The sequence below is a fragment of the Scyliorhinus torazame genome, chromosome 16 (genome assembly GCF_047496885.1).
Source record: "Scyliorhinus torazame isolate Kashiwa2021f chromosome 16, sScyTor2.1, whole genome shotgun sequence".
Classification (NCBI taxonomy): Eukaryota; Metazoa; Chordata; class Chondrichthyes; order Carcharhiniformes; family Scyliorhinidae; genus Scyliorhinus; species Scyliorhinus torazame.
Window position 1 is genome coordinate 25857616 of NC_092722.1, and position 17899 is coordinate 25875514.

Genomic DNA, 17899 nt, shown 5'->3' on the forward strand with positions numbered 1-17899 from the left:
TAGGTAATGCCGTACCGAGGGAGTGCCGTCTGTTAGGTGACACCGTACCGAGGGAGTGCGTCTATTAGGTAATGCCGTACCGAGGGAGTGGCGTCTATTAGGTGACGCCGTACCGAGGGAGTGCGTCTATTAGGTAATGCCGTACCGAGGGAGTGGCGTCTATTAGGTGATGCCGTACCGAGGGAGTGCGTCTATTAGGTGACGCCGTACCGAGGGAGTGCGTCTATTAGGTAATACTGTGCCGAGGGAGTGCCGTCTATTAGGTGATGCCGTACCGAGGGAGTGCCGTCTGTTAGGTGATGCCGTACCGAGGGAGTGCGTATATTAGGTAATACCGTGCCGAGGGAGTGTGTCTGTTAGGTGATGCCGTACCGAGGGAGTGCGTCTATTAGGTGACGCCCTACCTTGGTCCTGTGTGCCTCAGGAATATATTGGGTGTAATGAGCCAGGACTGGGCTAGGAATCAGATGGTGCTAAAGTGATCAACTGGACTCCTGTTGCATTATTCCCTGTGCTAATTAACCTTTTTCTTGCCTCCAACCTCCCCCGTCCCCAAAATCAGCTCTTGGAACAGGCCCTGGTGATTGAAGAACAGCTGCGGAGAGCTGCTTACCTCAACATGAGCCAGGATCCCAATCACCCTGCCATGGCCCTCAACGCTCGCTTTGCCGAGGTCGAATGCTTAGCCGAGAGTCACCAGCACCTCTCCAAGGAGTCTCTGGCCGGTAACAAGCCTGCCAACGCAGTTCTGCACAAAGGTTTGTCGCGTGAGCTCGGGCACCCCCTCCCGTCTACCTCCCGCCTCCACACTGACCATTCACACAGGTCCTGGACATCGTAGAGATAAGAGATTAGTTTCAGCATCACTTGCACTGACTGCCCCGCAATATCAACTTGTAAAAAATGTTCCTTTTTAGCGCATCTGCTAATAAATTCAGCTTTTTGTAATGAAGTGCCTCTGGTGTAATTGTGATCTTAATTTATTTTTTTGGCTGTCGTATATTTAATGTGAAGGGCTAGAGATACATTGTTGTCACACACTGCCTAAAACTGGCTGGGAAGTGGTGAAAAGCCCACTTTGCTGGTGCCCATAGGCCATTTGAGATGAGCCAGTCTCGGCTTAGTTCATCATGGGTCTGAGTTACATTAACTGGCGGCAGGTTGACTGGTATGAAAAGGTTATATTGAAGCAATCAAGGGGGCACTATTTGAAGCTGAAGGGTTAAATGTACTGTTTGGCGGTATGGTTTTCTCTACCTCGCCCCTTGCTGTAATGTACCTGTCCTGTGAGTGTTTGGTGAGGACAGTGTAGCGGGAGCTTTACTCTGTATCTAACCCCCTGCTGTAACTGTCCTGGGAGAGTTTGATGGGGACGGTGTAAAGCGAGTTTTTCTCTGTATCTAACCCTGTGCTGTACCTGTCCTGGGAGTGTTTGATGGGGACAGTGTAGAGGGAACTTTACTCTGTATCTAACCCTGTGCTGTACCTGTCCTGGGAGTGTTTGATGGGGACAGTGTAGAGGGAACTTTACTCCGTATTTAACCTGTCCTGGGAGAGTTTGGGAGTTTAACCTCGTGCTGTCCTTGTCCTAGGAGTGTTTGATGGGTCAGTGTAGAGGGAACTTTACTCTGTATCTAACCCTGTGCTGTACCTGTCCTGGGAGTGTTTGATAGGACAGTGCAGAGGGAGCGTTACTCTGTATATAACCCGTGCTGTACCTGTCCTGGGAGTGTTTGATGAGGACAGTGTAGAGGGAACTTTACTCTGTATCTAACCCTGTGCTCTACCGTCCCTGGGAGTGTTTGATGGGGACAGTGTAGAGGGAACTTTACTCTGTATCTAACCCCGTGCTGTACCTGTCCTAGGAGTGTTTGATGGGGACAGTGTAGAGGGAACTTTACTCTGTATCTAACCCTGTGCTGTACCTGTCCTGGGAGTGTTTGATGGGCACAGTGTAGAGGGAACATTATTCTGTAACCAACCCTGTGCTGTATTTGCACTGGGAGTGTTTGATGTTTCAAAATAAAAAGCCTTCCTATCTCGAGGAGAAATGTCCCTTGCTTTGACCAGAAAATTGACAAAGAAAAGTTAATATTTTGTGTTGCTCTAGTTTTACAGAATTCTAGAATTTACAGCACAGAATTAGGGCATTCGCTCCAACTGTCCTTTGCTCCACATCAGCCACCTCTCACCCTATCAGCAAATCCTATCCTTTTCCCCCTCATGTTTATCTAGCTTTTCCTTAAACACTTCTATGTTATTTGCTTCACCCACTCCCTGCGGTAGCGAGTTCCACGTTCTAATCACGCTCTGGCTAAAGACGTTTCTGCTGACTTCCCGATGGGACTATCTTGTATATAGGAGCCCTAGTTCTCCTCAAGTGAGAACATCTTTGTCTATCTTAGCCAACACATTAATAATCTTTAAGGCTTCTATCAGGTCACCTCTGTCTTTTCTGGAGATAAGTGCTCCAGCCTGTTCAATCTTTCCTGATGGGTATAAGATCTCTGTTGTGGTTTATTCTAGTAAATTTTCTCCAGTGCCTCCTCGATGCTGTTTATAATGTGGAGATCGGCCATGCGCAGTAATTGTGTGGTGTAACCCCGCTGATCACCAACAGACCAGAGACTTGTAATCAAAGCTGCGTTTCTAACTTTGTTTGTCTCAGTGCCTCACACTGGGGACATCATTTACCAGCCATGATGACAGGAGGAGCAGTCGGCTCTTTGCTTTTTGATTCATTGTTCATTGTGGAAGTTCGACGAGAACCGAATAAATCTACCGAAGTGGGTTTGTTTAAGCTTCAAATGGAGTGACAGCAATCTAAAACCGGCACCACCTGAATGGATGACGCAGTTTCAGCCTCTGCTCAAAGAAGGAGACTTTGGCAGCTGTACAAATCTTTCAGTATTTCGGCCTGATCTATATTTCCTCATTTTGTCCATTGATGTACAGCCTGCTGATCCCACAAGGGGGCAGACATGGATTACATTAGTTACTCTGCAGAGGAAGGTTTTGAATTTGGGGTATACTGTACAATAAACGGAGGATATACTCTGTACAGTAAAGGGGAATATACTCATTCTGTACAGTACATGGGGATATACGCTACAGTACACAAGATATACTTGCTCTACATACACGGGGATATATACTTGCTCTGTACACTATTGGGGGGAGATAATCCACTGTACAGGGGACATACACAGGGATATACTCATTTTGCACAGTATGGGGGTTATACTTGTTCTGTACACTACATGGAGATACACTCATACTGTACAGTGCGGGGGCGGTGGGGGGATATGCTCGTGCAGTACGGGGAGGGGATATACCTGGGGTATTGTGCAGTTTAATTTGCTCTCCTAAGTTCTTGAGCGTGTTGTCGCTTCCCAATTCTGTGTCCACCCTTCCTGAATTCTATGTTTGAATCTGTAATCAGGTTTCCACTCATCACAGTACAGAACCACCCTTATCAAAGTCATAAATGATATCCTCTTGACTGACTAAGGTAAATCCTTAGTAAAGGTAAACCCTACCCCACTCCTGGATCTGTCTGCAAATCTTTGACCTGATTGACCCTGCCATTCTCCTCCAACACCACGCCATCATCATCATCATCCAGCTGGATGGGGCGCCACTTACCCGGTTCCATTCTTACTCTGGAGACTCCAGCAATGCTCATTTACTTGTTGCCTCTTGGTGTCATCATCAGGCTCCGCGTGTAGTCTTAGTGACACCCAGGCCAAGCTCATCACCTTCCTCTCCACTGCTTAAATGATCAGACTGCGAGTCCGACGTTCACTCTAACCCCGTTCCCTCGGCATTGACTCCATCCGTCTCCCTGGCAACAGTCAGTGAAGCTGCACCAAGGGTGTTCACAACCTCGGTGTCACGTTTGACCCTTCAGTCCCATCCGGCTCATCATTTAGACGGCCTGTTTCCATCTCCGTAAACCTGCCGAGCTTCGTCTGCTGTTGAAATCTTCTCTTTTTAAAAATAAATTTAGGGTACCCAATTCATTTTTTTCCAATTAAGGGGCAGTTTAGCGTGGCCCATCCACCTACCGTGCACATCTTTGGGTTGTGGGGGCGAAACCCACACAGACCCGGGGAGAATGTGCAAACTCCACACGGATAGTGACCCAGAGCCGGGATCGAACCTGGGACCTCGGCGCCGTGAGGCAGCAGTGCTAACCACTGCGCCATCGTGCTGCCCTACTGTTGAAATCTTCACTCGTAACATTGTTCAATGTCTATTCCAATGCACTCCCAGCCAGATTCTCACATTCTACCCTTCAAAGACTTGAAGTCATTCAAAACCCTGGCCAAGCAGGGAAACGGTGCAAGGGTCCTGTTCACACATCACCCCTGTGTTTATTTATTTATGATGTGGAGATGCCGGCGTTGGACTGGGGTGAGCACAGTAAGAAGCCTTACAACACCAGGTTAAAGTCCAACAGGTTTGTTTCGATGTCACTAGCTTTCGGAGCGCTGCTCCTTCCTCAGGTGAATGAAGAGGTATGTTCCAGAAACATACATATAGACAAATTCAAAGATGCCAAACAATGCTTGGAATGCGAGCATTAGCAGGTGATTAAATCTTTACAGATCCAGAGATGGGGTAACCCCAGGTTAAAGAGGTGTGAATTGTATCAAGCCAGGACAGTTGGTAGGATTTCGCAGGCCAGATGGTGGGGGATGAATGTAATGCGACATGAATCCCAGGTCCCGGTTAAGGCCGCACTCATGTGTGCGGAACTTGGCTATAAGTTTCTGCTCGGCGATTCTGAGTTGTTGCTCGCATTCCAAGCATTGTCTGGCATCTTTGAATCTGTCTATATATATATGTTTCTGGAACATACCTCTTCATTCACCTGAGGGGCTGATTTAGCACACTGGGTAAATCGCTGGCTTTTAAAGCAGACCAAGGCAGGCCAGCAGCACGGTTCAATTCCGGTAACAGCCTCCCCGAACAGGCGCCGGAATGTGGCGACTAGGGGCTTTTCACAGTAACTTCATTGAAGCCTACTCGTGACAATAAGCGATTTTCATTTCATTTCATTTCAGGAAGGAGCAGCGCTCCGAAAGCTAGTGACATCGAAACAAACCTGTTGGACTTTAACCTGGTGTTGTAAGACTTCTTACTATATTTATTTACACTGACTCCTGGTCCAGCAATGTCTCTATCTAAAAATTATCATCCTTGGTTCCAAATCCCTCCAGGACCTCGCCCCTCCTTATCTCTATATCCTCCTCTAGCCCTGCAGCCTTCTCAGATTTCCACGCTCCTCCATTTCCAACTGTATCCCAGTTTCATTGCGCCTTCAGCTGCCAGGGTCCAGCGCTCTGGAATTCCCTCCCTAAATCTCTGCACCTCTCTCACCTCCGTTATGTCGCCCTTTAAAACTTACCTCTCTGCCTGATCTTCTACTCTCACTGAGCTAGTAATCCAGAGACTTAGGGCAACACTGGGCAGCACTGTTGCTTCACAGCTCCAGGGTCCCAGGTTCGATTCCCGGCTTGGGTCACTGTCTGTGCGGAGTCTGCACGTTCTCCCCGTGTGTGCGTGGGTTTCCTCCGGGTGCTCCGGTTTCCTCCCACAAGTCCCGAAAGTCATGCTTGTTAGGTGAATTGGACATTCTGAATTCTCCCTCTGTGTACCCGCGAGTGGGGGCTTTTCACAGTAACGTCATTGCAGTGTTAATGTAAGCCTGTTTGTGACAATAAAGATTATTATTATAATACTCTGGGGACTCGGATTCAAATCCCACCAATTCAATAAAACTCTGGAACTGAAGTCTAACAATGACCATGAATCCATTGGCGATTGTTGTAGAAATCTGGTTCACGGATGTCCTTCAGGGAAGGAAATCTGCCGTCCTTACCCAGTCTGGCCTACATGTGACTCCAGATCCACAGCAATGTGGTTGACTCTCAAAAGCCCTCTGAAATGGAGGGTGGATAGAGATGGGCAACAAATGCTGGCACAGTGAACAACGCCCACATCCTGCAAATTAATTAAAACATTTTAAAATGTGGTTAATGCCTGCGTGTGTGGTTTGCCGTCACATCTTGTCTGGTAACGTGATGCACCTGGAGCATTTTACATTAAACTTCCTGTAAAAATGCAAGTTGTTATTTTGCATTGTATCCAGGGGACAATGTACACCTTATTTTGTAACATGCTTCTTATACTGAAGTAGTTATCTGGAGTAATAAGCTTCCCCTCTCATCCCCTGTTCATTGTGGAAAGGATGGCGATGGTGCTGGAGAATATTTATAATTGTATAAAAGCAGTAGGTCTGGTTTTCAATCGCTTAACCGATTGACATACTGTTCTCTCTGGTGCAATTTGACGTCAAATCCCTAATTTTAATACGGGACAATTGTGACGTGGGATGATTCCTGATTCTTTTAAGTACTGAATATTCAGCCCCCCCCCTCTCAGGCACTCTTGGGTCAGAAACACATCAAAATCACAGAAAGCAGGGGCGGCCTGATGGCGCAGTGGTTAGCACTGCTGCCTCACGGCGCCGAGGTCCCAGGTTCGATCCTGACTCTGGGTCACTGTCTGTGCAGAGTTTGCACATTCTCCCCGTGTTTGCGTGGGTTTCGCCCCCACAACCCGAAGATGTGCGGGGTAGGTGGATTCGCCACGCTAAAATTGTCCCTTAATTGGAAAAAAAAAATGAATTGAGCACTCTAAATTTATAACGAAATCTCAGAAAGCCAGGTAAAGAGGAACAGACTCCCCCTTGTGGTTATGGCAGTGCCTGATCCCTAGAGGCCAGGATGGTCAGATTTAAACTCCTGTCCTGTGCTGAGTTAGCCCAGGCTACATCTAACTGTAGGATAGAAAGGCCAGGGTAGGATGAATACAGAGTTTAATTCCCCCTCCCTCCCAGGTTAAGGAGCTTTTAATTGAAGCCTGGTTTATACCTGCTAACTTGGTGCAGGTTGAGGGCTGCAGGGTGGCACAGTGGTTAGCACTGCTGCCTCAGCACCAGGGACCCCTGTTTGATTCTGGCCTTGGGTGACTGTGTGGAGTTTGCACGTTCTCCCCGTGTGTGCGTGGGTTTCCTCCGGGTGCTCCGGGTTCCTCCCACAGTCAAAAGTCGTGCAGGTTAGGTGGGATTATGGAGATAGGACAGGGGAGTGGGCCTAGGTAAGGGTGTTCTTTTGGAGGGTCGGTGGGTCGAATGGCCTCCTTTGCACTGTAGGAATTCTATGGTCCTGGATTGGAATGGATCCTGCTCTGTTTGAATCAGTAACAAACCACTGTTTGGTGAAGAGTATCTTCTGCCCAATGCCATTCTCTCGGCCTCCACCAGCAGTCAGAGGGTGAGATGCGGTACTGCCAAGTAGTTACAAAACAAAACAATGATTGGGATGTGTGTGTAGCTGGAAAGACCGGCATTGCACTGCCCTTGTTTCCCTGAGGTGGTGGTGGAAGCAGGGTCTGCCTTCCTGAACCATTACAGACGCAGGTTTTTGATACAACTGAATGTTTTGCTCGACTACATCAGAGGGAAATAGATTCCATCACCTTCGTGGGGGAGTGGAGTCACTTTTAGGCCTTGTCGGGGAAAGGTTTCTTGAAGGAGCAATTGGGTTTTATGACCGTCTGATGGCTTCATGGACAATTTACTGACAGCGACCTTTACTTCCATACTTTTTAAACTGGATTTGAATTCTCGGAAGAGCTGCAATGGTATTCGAACCCTTGCTCTCTGGGTTACTGGTCCAATAACATTTATCATTACAACGCAATACCCAAACCTGTATGTACAACAGCCAATTATCTTTTCCAGTTTCCATGTTATTCTGTGATTTATTCTGCATAATCGATCCGGATGTTTTCCCAATCCACACGCAAATATATTCGTCTTGCTCGAGGGAAGCAGCAAAAATGAATCCATATAAAGGAGGAGGAACTGAGATTAAATATTAAATGTGAAGCTGTGTATCCAGAGTGAGGGTCGAGTGTTTTATAAAATGACTGCCTCTTATTGTTGACCCTGCTTCCTGGCCCCTGTTCCTTGTGCTCCCTCAGTGTCCCTCTGGGATGTTGCTGTGCTGGGTACTTGATGCACGGTGTTACTGTGGCTTAAGGAGCTACAGACTAACCGAAGGCCAGCTATGAGCGTTGCCAGCTGTTATTGGGAAGTGTTGACGCTGTGCCCCCTCCTACTGAAACCCTGGCCCTGAGCTCCTCGCCCTGTGTTTGCTTTCTGTTTCTTTCAGTCCTCAATCAACTCGAGGAGCTCCTGAGCGACATGAAGGCGGATGTGACGAGATTGCCCAACATGCTGTCCAGGATCCCGCCTGTGGCTGCCCGGCTCCAGATGTCGGAGCGAAGCATCTTGAGTAGACTGGCAAATCGGGGAAATGAACCACAACAGCAGGTGAGAACCCGGCCCGGGTATTGCGATGAGACACTCTGGGAGTTGTGGGGACTGGTAATCACCATGTGATTGCCGTGCCTTGGGGGCTATCAGTCTGATATAATCAGGGGGTTGGTTTATTGGAGGACCTCGATTCTCCCAATCAGCTGTGGATAGGACAGCCGGAGTCGGTGTCAATGTTCTGTGTTTATTCTATTTTTTATGTTTATTTTCTACCTATAACTGTGTGGGGTATTAGTGCTGGGGATTGGAAGACACATTGAGTTTCAAGTGTCCCCTCAAACCAGGACAGGTACAGCACAGGTTAGATACAGAGTAAAGCTCCCTCTACACTGTCCCCTCAAACCAGGACAGGTACAGCACAGGTTAGATACAGAGTAAAGCTCCCTCTACACTGTCCCCATCAAACACTCCCAGGACCGATACAGCACGGGGTTAGATACAGAGTAAAGCTCCCTCTACACTGTCCCCATCAAACACTCCCAGGACAGGTACAACACGGGGTTAGATACAGAATAAAGTTCCCTCTACACTGTCTCCATCAAACACTCCCAGGACAGGTACAGCACGGGTTTAGATACAGAGTAAAGCTTCCTCTACACTGTTCCCATCAAACACGTCCAGGCCAGGTATTGCACGGGGTTAGATATAGAGTAAAGCTCCCTCTACACTGTCCCCATCAATCACTCCCAGGACAGGTACAGCACGGGGTTAGATACAGAGTAAAGCTCCCTCTACACTGTCCCCATCATACACTCCCAGGACAGGTACAGCACGGGGATAGATACAGAGTAAAGCTCCCTCTACACTGTCCCGATCAAACATTCCCAGGACAGGTACAGCACGATTTTGAATACAGAGTAAAAAACCGTCCAGACTGACCCCATCAAACACTCCCAGGACAGGTACAGCACGGGGTTAGATACAGAGTAAAACTCCCTCTACATTGTCCCCATCAAACACTCCCAGGACAGGTACAACACGGGGTTAGATACAGAATAAAGCTCCCTCTACACTGTCCCCATCAAACACTCCCAGGACAGGTACAGCACAGGGTTAGATACAGAGTAAAGCTCCCTCTACACTGTCCCCATCAAACACTCCCAACAGGTACAACACAGGGTTAGATACAGAGTAAAGCTCCCGCTACACTGTCCCCATTAAACACACCCAGGACAGGTACAGCATAGGGTTAGATACAGAGTAAAGCTCCCTCTACACTGTCCCCATCAAACACTCCCAGGACAGGTACAGCACGGGGTTAGATACAGAATAAAGCTGCCGCTACACTGTCCCCATCAAACAATCCCAGGACAGGTACAGCACAGGTTAGATACAGAGTCAAGCTCCCTCTACACTGTCCCCATCAAACACTCCCAGGACAGGTACAACACTGGGTTAGATACTGAGTAAAGCTCCCGCTACACTGTCCCCATCAAACACTCCCAGGACAGGTACAGCACAGGTTAGATACAGAGTCAAGCTCCCTCTACACTGTCCCCATCAAACACTCCCAGGACAGGTACAACATTGGGTTAGATACAGAGTAAAGCTCCCGCTACACTGTCCCCATCAAACACACCCAGGACAGGTACAGCACAGGTTAGATACAGAGTAAAGCTCCCTCTACACTGTCCCCTCAAACCAGGACAGGTACAGCACAGGTTAGATACAGAGTAAAGCTCCCTCTACACTGTCCCCATCAAACACTCCCAGGACCGATACAGCACGGGGTTAGATACAGAGTAAAGCTCCCTCTACACTGTCCCCATCAAACACTCCCAGGACAGGTACAACACGGGGTTAGATACAGAATAAAGTTCCCTCTACACTGTCTCCATCAAACACTCCCAGGACAGGTACAGCACGGGTTTAGATACAGAGTAAAGCTTCCTCTACACTGTTCCCATCAAACACGTCCAGGCCAGGTATTGCACGGGGTTAGATATAGAGTAAAGCTCCCTCTACACTGTCCCCATCAATCACTCCCAGGACAGGTACAGCACGGGGTTAGATACAGAGTAAAGCTCCCTCTACACTGTCCCCATCATACACTCCCAGGACAGGTACAGCACGGGGATAGATACAGAGTAAAGCTCCCTCTACACTGTCCCGATCAAACATTCCCAGGGCAGGTACAGCACGATTTTGAATACAGAGTAAAAAACCGTCCAGACTGACCCCATCAAACACTCCCAGGACAGGTACAGCACGGGGTTAGATACAGAGTAAAACTCCCTCTACACTGTCCCCATCAAACACTCCCAGGACAGGTACAACACGGGGTTAGATACAGAATAAAGCTCCCTCTACACTGTCCCCATCAAACACTCCCAGGACAGGTACAGCACAGGGTTAGATACAGAGTAAAGCTCCCTCTACACTGTCCCCATCAAACACTCCCAACAGGTACAACACAGGGTTAGATACAGAGTAAAGCTCCCGCTACACTGTCCCCATCAAACACACCCAGGACAGGTACAGCATAGGGTTAGATACAGAGTAAAGCTCCCTCTACACTGTCCCCATCAAACACTCCCAGGACAGGTACAGCACGGGGTTAGATACAGAATAAAGCTGCCGCTACACTGTCCCCATCAAACAATCCCAGGACAGGTACAGCACAGGTTAGATACAGAATTCCCTCACCTGCCGCCTCGCAAACGCCCTCACTTGCATGTACCTGAAAGCGTTTCCCGGGGGTAGCCCAAACTTCTCCTCCAGCGCCCCTAAGCTCGCAAACGTCCCATCGATGAACAGGTCCCCCATTCTTCTAATCCCTGCCCGATGCCAGCTCTGAAACCCTCCGTCCATCCTTCCTGGGACAAACCGATGGTTATCTATGATCGGGGACCACACCGAGGCTCCCGTCGCACCCGTGTCGTCTCCACTGCCCCCAGATCTTTAGCGTTGCTGCCACCACCGGGCTCGTGGTGTACCTTGTCGGCGAGAGCAGCAGCGGTGCCGTCACCAGTGCCCCCAGGCTCGTTCCTTTGCAGGACGCCATCTCCAACCTCTTCCATGCCGCCCCCTCTCCCTCCATCACCCACTTACGGATCATCGCCACGTTGGCTGCCCAATAGTAGCCACCCAGATTCGACAACGCCAGCCCTCCTCTATCTCTACTACGCTCCAGAAACCCCCTCCTTACCCTCGGGGTCTTATTCACCCACACAAAACCCATAATGCTCCTGCCTACCCTCTTAAAAAAGGCCTTGGTGATCATAATTTGAAGGCACTGGAACACAAAAAGAAACCTCGGGAGACCATCATTTTAATCGATTGTACTCTGCCCGCTAGCGAGAGTGGCAACATGTCCCATCGTTTGAAGTCCTCCTCCACCTTCTCCCCCAGCCGCGTCAAATTAAGCCCCCCAACTCCTAGCTATTTGGATCCCCAAGTACCGAAAGCTCCTTTCCGCCCTCCTCAACGGTAGGTCGTCTATCCCTCTTCCCTGGTCCCCTGGATGCACAACGAAGAGCTCACTTTTCCCGACATTGAGCTTATAGTCCGAGAAGTCCCATGACCTCCACCATCCCCTCCACTGGATCCGCCACATACAGCAACAGATCGTCTGCATACAGCGACACTCGATGCTCCTCTCCCCCTCGGACCACCCCCCTCCATTTCCTGGACTCCCTTAATGCCATGGCCAAAGGTTTAATTGCTAATGCAAACAACAGGGGGCACCCCTGCCTCGTCCCTCGATACCGCCGAAAATACTCCGACCTCCGCCGATTCGTAACCACACTCGCCACCGGGGCTCTATATAGGAGCTTAACCCAACTGATAAACCCCTCCCCAAACCCAAACCTCTGCAACACTTCCCAGAGATACTCCCACTCTACTCGGCCAAAGGCCTTCTCCGCGTCCATAGCTGCCACTGTCTCCGCCTCTCCCTCCACCGATGGCATCATAATCACGTTTCGGAGCCGCCGCACATTGGTGTTTAGCTGCCTGCCCTTTACAAATCCCGTCTGGTCCTCGTGAATCACCCCCGGGACAAAGTCCTCAATCATCGTAGCCAGCACTTTTGCCAGCAACTTAGCATCCATGTTAAGCAGCGAAATCGGCCTATACGACCCACATTGCAGTGGGTCCTTATCCCACATCAGGATCAAAGAGATCATCGCCTCAGACATTGTCGGGGGCAGGGTCCCCCCTCCCTTGCCTCATTGAAAGTCCTCACCAGCAACGGGGCTAACAGGTCTACGTACTTCCTGTAGAACTCAACTGGGAACCCATCTGGACCCGGGGCCTTCCCTGCCTGCATGCTCCCCAGTCCTTTAATCAGTTCCTCCAACCCAATTGGTGCCCCCAAACCAGCCACCTCCTGCTCCTCCACCCCCGGGAACCTCAGTTGGGTACAAAAATCGTTGCATCCCCTCTTCCCCCGCTGGGGGCTGGGATCTGTACAGCTCCTCATAGAAGACAACACTGGGTTAGATACAGAGTAAAGCTTCCTCACTGTCACCATCAAACACTCCCAGGACAGGTGCAGACGGAGTTAGATACAAAGTAAAGTTCCCTCTACATTGTCCCCATCAAACACTCCCAGGACAGGTACAGTACGGGATTAGATACAGAGTAAAGCTCCCTCTACACTGTCTCCATTAAACACTCCCAGGACAGGTACAGCACGGGATTAGATACAGTCAAGCTCCCTCTACACTGTCCCCATAAAACACTCCCAGGACAGGTACAGCACGGGGTTAGATACAGAGTAAAGCTCCCTCTACACTGTCCCCATCAAACACTCCCAGGACAGGTACAGCACAGGGTTAGATACAGAGTAAAGCTCCCTCTACACTGTCCCCATCAAACACTCCCAGGACAGGTACAGCATGGGGTTAGATACAGAGTAAAGCTCTCTTTACACTGTTCCCATCGAACACTCCCAGGACAGATACAGCACGGGGTTAGATACAGAATAAAGGTTCTTCTACACTGTCCCATCGAACAGCCCAGTGTGTGTGTGTGTGTTTGGGGGGTGGGTGTCGAGGCAGTGAGGGTGCGATCACATTTGACTGTGATGCTCCCCAATGTTGACAGCTCTAAGCAGAACTATGTGGTGCTCGGTTAATGCGTCAACACTTTCAGATGGGTGGAGGGGGACATTCTGCAGTTAAAGTTTTGATTTAATTGTGTAAACTATTCCAGAATGTTGAGTTTGATGATCTGAGCTATTTCTGTTTAAACTAACCATCTTTTGCAGCCATTCCCACAGGGTCACTATGGAGCAGCACAGATGTACAGTAACACCTTTGGACCCACCTTCCGAGGGCCAGGATCTGGAACCCTCATTAATTACAACCAGATGCCCCTGGGGCCCTATATCAGTGGTATGTATGCTTGAGAAATGCACCTTCTTCCTCTAAATCCTGCAGACAAAAGGCTGGCATCCATCAGTTGGCATGAAGCTGTTGGATTAAGTGGTTCACAGGAGGAAATCTGCACTTCTGTGACCCAAGTCCCACACCCACATAGTTCACTGTTAACTAGCCCTGTCCCGGTATCTATGGATGGACAATAAATGCTGTCCTTGCCAGTGATACCCACATCCTAAACAATGATAAAAACATTGATAGATGGAGAAGGTAATTTCCCCCCCTGATAAAATGGATGGAATCTGGCCTGTCACTCTCCCTGACCACATGGTACCAGGAGGTAGCCACTGACCTGGAACAGGACATCTCCATCATCGTTTTTTTTTTTAAATTTAGAGTACCCCACTTTTTTTTTTCCAATTAAGGGGCAATTTAGCCTGGCCAATCCGTCTGCCCTGCCCGTCTTTTTGGGGTTGTGAGGGATGAGGCCCACGCAGGCACGGGGAGAATGTGCAAAACTCCACACGGACAGTGATCGCCAACATCTCTTTGTGCAATTTTGTCAAGACTAAATAAATGTGCAGAGGTGAAATTTAGGATTGAAGATTGAAACGTGGAGCTTTAATGACTCAACATAGTTTCTTTTTTAGATAAAACTAAAATGACTCCGCGAGTAAAATTGTGGAACGTGTAGTGGGGTTTAAAACAATCCAAATCTGGCCTCTTGTGCATCCTCCCTTCCTTTTGCCCCACCTTGATGGCTGTGCTTTCAAGTGTAAACAGCCTAAACCCGTCCTGAACCCATCTGTCTAACTCCCCTTGCTCCTTTAAAATGGTCCTTAAAAAAAAACAATTCTTTGATCACCTGTCCTAATATTGCCATCTTCGACTGTATCAAGTCTATTGTCTAATCACCCCACTGTGAAGAATCAGGGGACTTTCACGCTGAAACTGCAACATAAATGCAAATTACTGTGGTTTGAAAAATAAACACAAATTTTCCAATTAAAAGAAAAGTTTATTAAAGTAATTCTGCTCGTTTGCAGCAACCACGAATATTTCGGCTTTGAGTGCCCCAGATAAAAAACTCTTAACGGAAGGATTGGAAGCAAGAGAGAAGAAAGATAAAGTCAGTGATGTAATCTGCATCGAGGATTGATGACAGGGTTCCCAAGGGCAGCTTCCAGACTACGGGCAGTCAATGGGGTCACCGTACTCCTAATCGTCTTTAAACTTTGTCGGATTACAAACTGTTTTTATCCTAAGAGGGGGTAGGGGTGGCGGCTCTACTCACTTGTACATATTTGCACTTTTTTCGCACGTTCATGGAAGGCTTTTCCTGTTACATTGACTATTGTGCCAGGGAGGGTAACTCCAGAGGTTAGGGGCGGGAGACCAAACGATGAGAAAAGCATGATCCTTACCAGAGTTTGTAAACTCTGGCTTATCAAACCGATTCTATAGCTTGTGCATCACATAATAGCCCGAGTGCCATCATTAATCACCCATTACTGTCAGTATCCTCCAGTGCAATGCAATATCCCAGACCCAAAGTGAATCCCAACTCGTGGTCAACATTGCCCTTAAAGGGTATAGGAGTTGGGGGATTCTCATGGGGGGGGGAAAAGGGCATGTGGATCTGCTTTGTGCTGTGGAACCATTTGGGGACCCCCTGATTTAACCATATTGTTAACCAGACTAACCATATAGTTAGTCTGCCTCTGGGGAGTGCTCTGCATTCCAAGTAGGTCACCCAAAGCCCACAGGTTGTACATTATCCAGGTTTAGTTCAGCCTCGTTTGGAACAAGGTATTTCTCCACTTTGTCCTGGTGAAAGGGGTTCAGAGTTATCCTCAGCTTGTCTCCCATATTTTAGCAGGGCAAGGCAATTGGTATCCCCTTACATCCCCCTCCACATTTGCAAATGGAGTGATGGAACAACGAAATAGTGCCATTGGATGCAATGTGCCAATTACCATTTAGTATTATGAAGGGGATTTGCCAGGACTGGACACCGACGATCTGAGAAGGACCACATGCCCAGAAGGTGCTCCTGATCACAATGACCAATACAATGCTGTACCCAGAGGTCCTTGTGTGTTACTGGGAGCTCAGAGGTGTTTGACCAGAATTATTCTCGCTCTTTTAATGGGTTAGTGGGTCAAATCACCGCCCATGCATCGGCTAGATATATGAACTAGGTTTCACTCTGGTGCATGCCCAGTTAGTTAATCTGTGTGGCGGTGGGCTCTAGGTTGGGGGGGCGGCGAGTCCTCAATGCCAAAGTTATTTTTCCATGTGTAGTCAGCACCTTCTGCTGGAAAGTCTGAGTGAAGGTGAGAGCAGGATTGATCTCAGCAACGTGGGTCTCCCTCTGACCTCCCAACACTCATGCGTGAAGAATGGTAGTAGTTGGACAAGATAGTGGTTGATGCCTGGGACCCTTGTACCTGGCGCTTGCAGACTTTCGTTCCGTGCCATGACTCATTGTTCCTTGTCTCCCTCGCTCTGTTTTCTTTCTCTCATTCTTTTCTCTCTCCCTCCCCCCCCCGCCCTCATTTGTGTCCCTCCTTTCCTTGATATTTCCCTTCCCACCTTTGTTCCATATCCCCATACCTGCTCCGCTTCCTCCTCTGTAAAGATGCTGACTGCTTGCTGAGGCATGTGTCCTATGGAAGTCCGTGCCTATTCGCTGTGAGAATCTGCAATACATTCAGTGGGGGATCAAGAGCTGGGGAAGGGGGCACGGTATTACAGTGGAGACCGATCCTTCAGTTGTTTCCAGTGTAAGACACCAGTCTGCACACGGCCAGGGTCCTATTGGTGTTCGTGTCCATCAAACGTGCTGGCCCAACCCACCAATCACAAGTGATCCTAACTCTTGGGTGGGGTAGAAGGTCAATTTTAAGAAAAGGTTATTACCCCCAATTTCCTGAGCCAATCAGTTAATCTTGAGAATCTGAAGCAAAATTAGAGCTAAACTAGCAAGTACCAGAATCACCTGGTGATGATGAACACCACAGTGATTCTGCTTTCATATTTTGCTGGTTTCCTGCTCACTCCTGGTTCAGCTGTCTCTACCCACACCTTCTCCAGTCCAATATAAATTAGGGTGTTAGTGTGAGGATGATTTGATAAAGGATCTTTTTGCTTAACAGTATTGTGTTATAAATGGTTTTGCTCACTTGATGTAATACACGGGGAAACCCACTGACAGAAATCCCAGCCATTTTGCACAATATCCAATCAAAATTCCAATGTTTTAACTTTGATTTTTTTTAAAAACAGTACCTTGTAAGGTGTTATTGTACTTTGCAATTCTGTACAGAATATTACTGCTGTTAAACTTAATAAGCTATTTGGTAAGAAATTCTTTTCCCAATTGAAAAGCTTTAACCTGACTGTATAAATTCAAAGTGCATCTTAATACAGTCTGTAAAATCACAGATTTGTGCTTCCGACTCTTTTACTCTAATCCTCTTTGCATTAGTCCTGCGGTTGGAGCCTATAAATCCTTCCTCCACTTGCCCATTTGAGTAAATACTATTGCTAGTCTGCAACAGGAGTGGGTGAATTATAGGGGTGGAGGGGATAGTTTATAGTCTATTGCAGTGTCCCAGGACTAGACGAGGTTCAATCAGCCAACTGCTAAATCAGTAGTTAGTAAGAGTCGGGTGAAGCTAGGATTGGATTTGGCCGTGAATCCCATGCCCCATAAATCACTGTCTAAACTCACCTAAATAATGGTCAATTAGGTAGGATACTGGGCGATTTAGAAGGTTACAGGCATTTATGAAACTAACTATCAGGAAGCGATCCCCAAAAAGATTTCCTGAGAGATTAAGCAAGTTCAACTCAATACTGACCTCTCCAATTTGCTCTTGAGTGAATCTGATCACTCCAAATGGGGTGGATAATGAGGTTCAGAATCAATTAACTGGGGCTAATTGAAAGCAGAACACGTGAGATATTTTGAAACTTTGTTAAATTTTTCACTGTATAAAAGTCCTTGCTCAAGTCCTGGTATCAAATCTAGAATGGTGGGTTCTTACAGAGCTTTGGTCAGCCACCAGGTGGAGGGCTCTGCATTCAATCCTGGGCACTGCAGCACAGGAAGGATTTATTGACCTGGGGGGGGGGGGGTGGAAAGAAGAGAGTTCCATCC

At 48.2% G+C, this 17899-nt stretch overlaps 1 protein-coding gene across 1 annotated transcript in view; it reads left to right on the forward strand.

Annotated features, from left to right (window-relative positions):
- The window catches only part of LOC140392492 (chromodomain-helicase-DNA-binding protein 5-like), a 167817-nt gene extending 150637 nt beyond the window's left edge, over positions 1-17180 (forward strand). The window contains exons 34-37 of the mRNA XM_072477728.1: positions 563-758; positions 8247-8407; positions 13623-13749; positions 14781-17180. Of these exons, the coding sequence (XP_072333829.1) occupies positions 563-758; positions 8247-8407; positions 13623-13749; positions 14781-14893 (597 nt within the window). The 3' untranslated portion in view covers positions 14894-17180. The remainder of the gene's footprint in view (positions 1-562; positions 759-8246; positions 8408-13622; positions 13750-14780) is intronic.
- Positions 17181-17899: the final 719 nt, after the last annotated feature.